At 40.8% G+C, this 10,000-nt stretch overlaps 1 protein-coding gene across 1 annotated transcript in view; it reads left to right on the top strand.

Moving 5' to 3' along the window:
• The window catches only part of LOC137620897 (G-protein coupled receptor GRL101-like), a 154,980-nt gene that overhangs the window by 117,493 nt on the left and 27,487 nt on the right, over positions 1-10,000 (top strand). The window contains exon 9 of the mRNA XM_068351342.1: positions 3,834-3,908. Coding sequence (XP_068207443.1) covers positions 3,834-3,908 — 75 coding nt within the window. The remainder of the gene's footprint in view (positions 1-3,833; positions 3,909-10,000) is intronic.

The following is a 10,000-nucleotide window of genomic DNA, read 5'->3' as shown; positions in this document are numbered from 1 at the left end:
GAGTAACACCGATCTCACTAAACTGATATATAGTCTGATTTTTATAAATAATTTCTGGTGATTTGATTTCCAAATTTTACTTAGCCATTGCCTGATTTGCTTTTTTCAATCTTTCACTAAACTCTAATTCTAAAGACCCTGTATTGGATATCATAGTTCCTAAATACTTAAATTATTCTACCTCATTAATCCTTTCTCCTTCCAATGATATTTCATCTTCCATTGCATACTCCGTTCTCATCATCTCAGTCGTTCTTCTATTTATCTTCTGCCCAACCTCGTGTGATATTTCATGCATTCTGGTAAGCAAGCATTGCAAATCCTTTGGTGTTTAGCTAACAATGACAGCATCATCATCATACTCTTGGTCTGTCATCATACGAATCATTAATCTAAACGGTACCCAAGGGAAGTGCACTAGGCCCAGTCATTTTCTGTACCTCTACTATATGCCTATCAAACGTATTACAGAGACCTGAAGTGATGTTTAACCTATTTGCAGATGATACACAATTTTACTTCCCCATAATTGACATTGATGATACCTCTGAAACATCAAACCACATTCTTATTAGTGTTAGGGAATGGATGACAGTTAAACTACTGAAATAGAATAAAAATAAAACTGAGTTTATGGTGGTAGGAAAGAAAAACAACTTAAGAAAACTTGGGTTATATCTAGATATTAATAATAACTTGGTCCCGATATCTTGTAGAGTTCGTAACCTAGGTGTATCCACTTAGCTGTAATTTGTCTCTCAGTGCTTAAATAGATAATATAGTAAGCATCGCTGGATATCACCTTAAAACAGCGCATTTGTAAAGCAGTATCTGGAAGAAAAATCGGGTATATAAACTTGTGATTGACTGTTATTAAGAGGATCGACTACTGTAACTCCATCTATTACAATCTACCCGAGTAGAAATTAAGAAACTACAAAACATAATAAACAGAGGCGCAAGACTGATAAAAGGATTACTCCTATACTAATATATCTAAGATAATTGCTACGCATTGTGGAGTTAACGAATCTTGTTGATACGAGAATAGTTACAGATGGTTTCATCTTATTGGAGCAAAAATGTATGTCTACTGTAGGTTCTAGGACTTCCAAATATGCGACCCAAAGACTTTATTACAAGCTGTGACTATACATCTGGTAGACTGGTGATATTAAAGTAAAGGAATTCTGTAACTGGTTCTAGCTGGGGCTATTCTAGTCAAGTAATTTGGAATATATAGAAATAATTTTTGTAAATCCAATTTTGAGTTTCTTTCTAGTTATTAAGGATTTGAATATAATTCTAGAATTCGTTAGACTATGCTAAATGAAAATTAATAGGTAAGAAACTTATAATAAAAATAATTTTCTTGTCGATAACACCACTGTAAGCATGTCTTGATAATAATTGAAAAGAACCCAAGTATTTTAATGTAAGTTTTTTCCTATTCATATATTCAAACTATTGAAAGCTTTTTCTAATGCTAAAATTCGGAAAGGTGTGAGAGTTCATCTGGCCTTCAAAGAATAATTTTTACTAAAGAATGTTTTAGTTATTTTTTAATTTATAAAACAACAAATATGGATCCTAGAGAGTATCTGATATTATAATAGAAACATTTGGATGTTACTTGATATATAACTGAAATTTAAAGTTTTTATGTAAGATAAATCTTATCCCTTTACATGTAGCTTTTTTATATGCATTTAATTTTTTTCGAAAATAACCTTTGGAGTAGTGAGTGAGATAGTATGACCTGAACAGATAGAGACATTTTTGTGCGTTCCTATATGTGTATATATACTATATATATATATATATATATATATATATATATATATATATATATATATATATATATATATATATATATATATATATATATATATATATATATATATATATATATATATATATGAGTGTGCATTTATGTGTGTGTTTGTATGTACTCTTAGTGTATAACGTATATCATATAAAGAAGGTTAGGACTGTTTCCTGATCATCATCATGATCAACTATATAAGTAAATAAACTTAATATTTGAAAAATATAAGGCTCTAAATTGATTGGTGGCATACTTGACCCTTACATCAAATTTGGTACATCCATTGAGAAAATAATGTTGTTATGCATTTCGAATCTTTGCATTAAGCTTTGTTTTAAACTCATTATTTGAAATGGTTAAAACATCACCTGGAGTTATTGCTATCATACTGAGTTGATCTTTTAATTCAATGAAGGTTCTAGTAATTATTATCAAACCCAAAATATTTCTAGATGAAAATAATTCCCAGCAAGCCTTAATTCGTATGTGAAAAGTTTTTTGCATCTGTGTAAAAGTTACTCATGGCAATCTTTTAACTCTGCATTAAGTTAGAGAAATTACTGTAAAAATTTGGTAAGTGTGTTTGAAGAACTAGGTTAGCAGGCAACTAAATCTTCAGTGATGGAAATGTAGATATTAATTTTCCCGTAGAAAGTAAAATGATGCTTTCACTTAGGAAAGAGGTAGAAAGAAACGTTTTGTATATAGGCCTACTTTTTTTTCTTTCATTGTGAAATATACATTTACAGTTTTTACAATTTATAATATTATATGTATCAAAATATACTTACATGAATGATTTTTTTTTTACTTAACATATACCGTAGTAACAATTGCAACTTTGGGTGTGGAGGAAATGCCCCCCCAAATCTCGAAGTAGTCACTGACAGCAGGGTGACGGAAAGACGACAGACAAGATCTCTGTCTCTTCGGCTTATACTCTCGATACCTGGCGGATGATCTTACTGGAAATAGTCTGGAATTAGTTAGGCACTGCCCATCACAAGGAACTGGCTATCCTTTGATGAATCTAGCTAATGAATCCTCTATGGAGGCCCTTTACGTCAGTAGGCGTAGGAGGAGATGATGATGATGATGTTTTTAAATTAAAAACATATAAACTTTTGAATACTTTAACAGAAATATTAAATCTTATTTTATTTACATTAAAATAATTTATCATTCTACTTTTTACATCTTTAAGTAATTGCGGGTCAGTACTTAAAAATCCTAAGTATCTTCCCATTCATATCGGTGCTCAAAAGAGAGATCTAGATCATCATCTGTAGGCGTGGGTTGTCGGGATAGTCACTTCCGCGTTTTCTTGTGTTATGGTTATTCATGCAGATGCCACAAGTAAGCCATAATCCCATTTTCCTCTGTATTCAAAGAACCTCAAGAAATACATTAAGTCTTAAGGAAAGTAGCAAGATCAAAGAGAGCGAAGTCCTTAGATGATGATTATCGCTATTTCAGTTGTTGTTGTTGTGCGAGATTTTGTTGCTGCCTCTTTTCAGATGTTCAGAAGTTGCTAATGTGTGTATGATTACTGGCTTTTGTATGCTGTCGCTCATTAGAAATCCCTCTTTGTCTCTGCTTTATATAGATTTTTATTCTCTCTCTCTCTCTCTCTCTCTCTCTCTCTCTCTCTCTCTCTCTCTCTCTCTCTCTCTCTCTCTCTCTCTCTCTCTCTCTCTCTCTCTCTCTCCTCTCTCTCTCTCTCTCTCTCTCTCTCTCTCTCTCTCTCCCCGTTTTTACAGGTAGAATTAACCAGTAAATGGTTGTATGTGCAAGTTTTAAGTAACATATTTACTGAATTTAAATGACTTTTTTAACACTAATTGCATTCAAGTCAGAGGTATATTACGAAGTTTCTATTCAATCCACCCAACCTTGCCTCTGTTAGGTAGCATGCATTGTGTTTAAAATCTGTAAGGTCAATCTTTCATTCTTTATTTTTTTTCACTCAGAAAAAAATAATCTCAACACTTTTTTTTCTTTACAGTTATTTTGCGGACAACCAGCTGAGTGTTACTCTACACGCCGAGCCAATCAGAGGTCATCAGCAAGTTGTGTATCTGTAAGTTTTACTTTATGATTATACAGATTTTCTTTATATTAAGTCTTTTGAATAGTGTATTTAAACTTCCGTATTTTTTTTTTTTTTTTTTTTTTTTACACATTCTGTAAAAGGGATTGTACGTTTCCGTGCATACTTTACTACTGTTATTTTGAACATTTTGTCTTGAAAGGAAAGGACGAGCTGCAAACATATATGCATTCATACATAGGCTACGTATATACATACATACATACACAGTATATATATATATATATATATATATATATATATATATATATATATATATATATATATATATATATATATATATATATATATATATATATATATATACTACCTCAGTGCCAAGCAGTTTTGCCTAACGAGGGATGGCGTCACAATAAAAGACAACACCGCTGTTATTGTCATATTTATACTCTAATGCTAAATCTGGGTTACGCTCTGGTGCAAAACACTTCCAGAACTAGCAATTTCTTCCCCTTCTGTTTCAACAAAGCTTTCATCCATCCATCTAACCTTGTCATGCCATTCCCACCTTTTCCCTCCTGGCTTTTCTGAACTGTACACTTTTCACCAATTTATCTTCCTCCGTTTTGCCCACATTTCCAAGCCATCACAAAACATGCTGATGTATCCTCACACTAACATCCATATTTTTAGATATCATTTAAATATTTACATATTTTCCTCTTTAATTCTTTTTTAACCTCATCTGCCACGAAAAAAAAATTACCCGTTTCAAGCATCTTTCTTTAATTTGCATCATTAGCTATTTTTCTCTTCCATGAAAGAGAGTTGGCTCATAGTATCTTCATACATTACAACCTTGGTTTCCTGAAACAATCCGTCCCCTCAATTTTGCTCCTAGCCTCTACCCTTCTTGATTCATTAGTTCCGTAACATTGCCCTTGTCCTATCTTAACCAGTAGCTTACATTTCCTCCCAAATACTTTTACGATATAGCCTTTCCCATTCTTTCACAATGTATAATAGCATTTTTCGTTTTTGCTTTGTGGTTCTCATTTAATGTCATAGCTGTACTCTAGCATCTTTCTAGCTCATATTGATTGTCAGTTTTCTCCACTCTACCAATACTTTTAAACTATTATTAAGTTGTGTTTCAACACTGCTTTATTTTCGAACATCCACCATTCGACACTTCATACAAGATTCATATGCTGTTCTTCCACTTTCACATCACTCCTTTCATGAATATATTAAACAGACATACTGTACCAACCGTGTGTCACACGATCGTACGTAAATTATTTTGTATATATTATGCTTGTATCTGCACTCTTCCCTCGCGCTAAAAAGAACCAGAATAAACATGTCTGCGTATTTCCTCTGTAACATTGTCTGTTTCTCAAACATGAAAATTCCTGTTGCCTTGAGGTTTTGTATATAAAGGAGTGTGTTCTTTAATAGTTACTCAGTTGATTGCTTCCTGCCTTTGAGTCACAACCTTTCTCTCGGCCCGTCACATTGGTGACCCCGGAAGTCGACTCGCTCCCACAGCCTTCCACCCCCACCCCCCTCGCCCCTCCACCGTTGGTACTGTGGCGGACTCTACGGAAGTTGGCGCTGCGGCTGCCCCATTCAAACATTCATCGTTTGCCAGCGGAGAGGCATTTGCTTGGTTTCAGCGCACAGAAGTCCAGTTTCGCATCAAGGGCGTGACTCGCTCAACCACCAAAGCAGATTATGTTCTCGTGGCAATACCCGAGGACACCTTCCCAGAAATATCTGACTGGCTTTGTGAACAAGGAGACACCCCAATAGCGTATGACACCCTCAAAACATACCTTCTTCCGCAGTATTCGCCGTCGCCAGCCGCCCGTATAGCAAAGCTTTTTTAGCTCTTGCAACAACCAGTGGGGGACCAAAGGGCTTTGCTTGCCCTCAGGGAAATGACCAGTATCGCTCGCCTTCAACCTGCCGCAGACGGCTCTCCTCGTGAGGTAAACCTACTTCGTGCCCTTTGGTACACCGTTTACCCGGACCTATACGCGCTGCCATACCCGATGTCGATAGTTTACCCATAAAGGACTTGATGACCAAAGCCGATGCCCTTATGGACAGCCACTTCAAGACCTCCATCAACGCCGCCACCCCTGACGAAGAGGATTGCTATTCAACGTCAACTGAAGCTGACATGAATGCCGTAGGACATACACGCCTACCCCGTGACGTGCCGAAGCGGCGACAAAACCGCCCACCACCCACCAATCGCTCACGCCCAAACAAACGACTTCTACAGCAACTTACTACCTCCCATCCTCCGCAGTTTTGCTACTACCACTTCAGATTCGGGGCAACAGCGAAGAAATGTGCCAAGGGTGCCCAAAAAACGTGTTAGTAGGCCATCGCTCATGGCGGTGGCCTCCCGTGTTTCTAATCTTTTCTTTTTACATGATGCAGGAACGGGCGTGCGACTTTTGGTAGATACGGGTGCTTAGAACAAGGAAACTCTTCAAGACACGACGTAGTCTGTCTACATCTGCCAACGTCCGCTTGGTAGCTGCCAACGGATCTGCGATACCCACCTACGGTTACAAAAACCTCACATTATCGTTCGGAAACGTTAAATTCAATTGGAAGTTTCTCGTTGCTGACGTCACATTGCCAATATTCAGTGCGGATTTCCTCTCTCATTTCCACCTTCTGGTTGATGTCGCTCACCGACGATTGGTCAACGCAGACTCGTACTTGTTGACACCTCTTCAACCCGCCCCTCTAACCTCGCTCTCTACATCAGCCCACACACGGATGCCTACGCCCACCTCCTCACGTCGTACCCGGAAGTTTTCCGTCCAGAACTTCGCCAAACGCCCATGGTTCCTGTCAAGCACGGTATTTATCACCATATCAAGATGACGGGACCCCCAGTCTTCGCAAAATTCAGACGTCTGGCACCGGAACGATTGGCAGCCGCCAAACCGACGTTCGGCGAAATGGAGGAAATAGGCCTTTGCCAAAAGGCCTCCATCCCATGGTCGTCACCTTTACACATCCTTCTGAAGAAAGACGGCTCCCTCCGTCCGTGCGGGGATTACAGGCGCCTGAACATGCAAACAGAACCGGTTCACTACCCCCTCCCAAACATTGCCGACGTGACCTCCTACCGGCACAAAGCGAAGGTTTTCTCTACGCTCGACCTCCTGAAGGGGTATTATCAGGTGCCTATGAACCCAGAAGACATCCCCAAGACTGCCATCACCACTCCGTTTGGTACATACACCTTCAATTACTCCTGTTTTGGCCTTCGTAATGCTGGGGCCACGTTTCAGCGTCTCATGGATGGCATCTTAGGGGACCTCCCTTTCTGTGTATGTTATGTGGACGACATACTTGTATTCTCCTCCTCAAAAGAGGAACACCTCCGTCACCTGCGCATCGTGCTCGACCGCCTGCAACAAAACAGCCTTGTAGTCCGGTACGACAAGTGTACCTTTGGCGCCAACGAAGTGTCGTTCTTAGGGCACCGCATCACTCCTGAAGGAGTCCACCCCCTCCCTGAGAAGGTAGCAGCCGTTCAGAACTTCCCCGTGGCCTCGACCGTCAAAGCTCTGCAGGAATTCTTGTGCATGATCAACTATTATCACCGTTTTCTGCCAGACATTGCCGCCACTCTTGCTCCCCTCTACGCCTCCCTCAAGGGCAAGCCAAAGGACCTGAAGTGGGGTCCCCTTCAAGAAGCAGCCTTCTGCAATGCAAAGAAGGCCCTATCAACTGCTGCGGCTCTCACTTTTCCTATCCCACACGCCCCTCTCCTTCTCTCCACCGATGCCAGCGACGTCGCTATTGGTGCAGTACTCGAGCAGGTGGTCAAAGGTTCGCCCCGCCCATTGGCCTTCTTCAGCAGAAAACTGTCCAAGGCAGATTGGGGTTATTCTACCTTCGATCGAGAATTGCTGGTGGTGCACTTGGCTGTCCGTCACTTTCGCCATTTCTTAGAGGGTACGCCCTTCGTCATTCGCAGACCACATGCCTCTGGTGCACGCCTTTACTTGACAGTCTGATGCCTGGTCCGCCCGGCAACGCCGACATCTCTCCGCCGTGGTTGAATACAATTGCACCCTTCAATACGTCTATGGGAAAATGAATCCCGTTGCCGATACCCTGTCAAGAAACACGTTGGCTGCCGTTCAACTGGGATTGGATTACAACTCCCTGGCTGAAGCCCGACAGGATCCAGAGTATCAAGCATGTAGGACATCCTGCACGTCCCTCCGTTTGAAGACTTTCCCCTCGAAGACGCCAACACCACCCTCCTCTTTAACGTCAGTACTGGTAGACCGCGACCTTGGATTCCTGCTCCCATGCGACGGCAGGTGTTTGATTTCATTCACGGCCTTTCACATCCCTCGTGCCGTTCTACTGCACAGCTGCTGAAGGCAAGTTCATTTGGCACGGCATTTCTAAGGATGCTAAGGATTGGGTCCGCGCCTCTACTTCTTGCCAAACTTCCAAAGTACATCGACACACACATTCCGGAGTGGGCACCTTTCCTCAACCTCAGCGTCGTTTCGCACACATTCACGTCAACATTGTAGTCCCCTACCCACATCACAAGGACATCGTTACCTGTGTACCGTCATTAACCGCTCCACCCGTTGGCCTGAAGCCATTCCCATGGAAACTGCAATGTCCGCCTCATGTACATCTGCCTTACTCTCAGAATGTATTGCAAGATTTGGTATCCCTGAGCATATCACTTCCGACAGGGGAACCACTTTCACCTCTCAATTGTGGACATCATTAGCGAATCTCCTGGGCATCACCCTACATCAGACAACGGCCTACAACCCCGCTGCCAATGGAATGGTTGAACGTTTTCATCGCACCCTCAAAGCAGCTTTGATGTCCCTCCGCAAGGATTGCAACTGGTTTATTCAGCTTCCCTTGGTCCTTCTGGGACTAAGGACCACTCCTAAAGACGCCCTCGACGTCTCGGCAGCTGAAATGGTGTATGGCGACCTGTTGGTCGTCCCTGCCAAATTTTTTTTCCTTCTACAACATCCTCCGACGATCTCCAGCGCATACGTCACGTCGTGGGAAAATTTACTCCGTGCCGCCAGACTTACAAGCCCCCAGCGAAGCATCACATACCAATAGACTTGCACTCCTGCAACGAACGTCTTCATGCGCAACTACACCAGCAAGCCACCGCTAATGCCCCCTTACACGGGCCCTTTCCTTGTGATCCGACGCAGTCCAAAAGCATTCCTACTAAACATTCGTGGCAAAGAAGACTGGGTCTCCATTGATCGTCTAAAACCTGCTTATCTTCTGCCAGATGACCCGCCTACAGTTCGCCTCTCTAGATCAGGGCGCCCTATTTAACATGTACAGTATGTCATTTTTAGGGGGGGAGCCATGTACCAACCGTGTGTCACACGATCGTACATAAATTATTTGGATATATTATGCTTGTATCTGCGCTCTTCCCTCGCACTAAAAAAAACCAGAATAAACATGCCTGCGTATTTCCTCTGTAACATTGTCTGTTTCTCGAACCTGAAAATTCCTGTTGCCTTGAGGTTTTGTATATAAAGGAGAGTGTTCTTTAATATTTACTCAGTTGATTGTTTCCTGCCTTTGAGTCACAACCTTTCTCTCGGCCCGTCACAATACACACAAAGGGCACCTTTGCCTCAGATTTTATTTTATTCCAAACATGCCACTTTCTGTGTAAATACCTGGAAAACTTTTATTTGCTCCTTGACATTTTCAGCATCTTCCGAGTTGATTCTCTATTGATTCTCTCACAAACTTTAAGCAGTTTCACATAGGCCTATTAAGGCCTGGAATGTGCACTCGGATTTCTCTCATAACTTTGTCAACAAACACCTTATGCACACACCCTCATTCTCGTTTAAGCCAACATTGAGCTTTCCTTACCATTCCTTTTGTGATTTGTTTACTTCATCAATCAAATTCCTACCTTTCTGATAGTTGGAGGATCCTAATGAATTATTTATACATCAAACTCATTCATAATACTTCCTCTCTCCTTTTGCTTCTTTCTTTAACCTGTGATTCACATCCCATTCACATTTTACTGTACATTCACTTGTTTTTCAATA

The sequence above is a fragment of the Palaemon carinicauda genome, chromosome 27 (assembly GCF_036898095.1).
Source record: "Palaemon carinicauda isolate YSFRI2023 chromosome 27, ASM3689809v2, whole genome shotgun sequence".
Taxonomy (NCBI): domain Eukaryota; kingdom Metazoa; phylum Arthropoda; class Malacostraca; order Decapoda; family Palaemonidae; genus Palaemon; species Palaemon carinicauda.
Note: the sequence above shows the minus strand (reverse complement) of the source record. Positions and strands in the feature narration are given on the sequence as shown.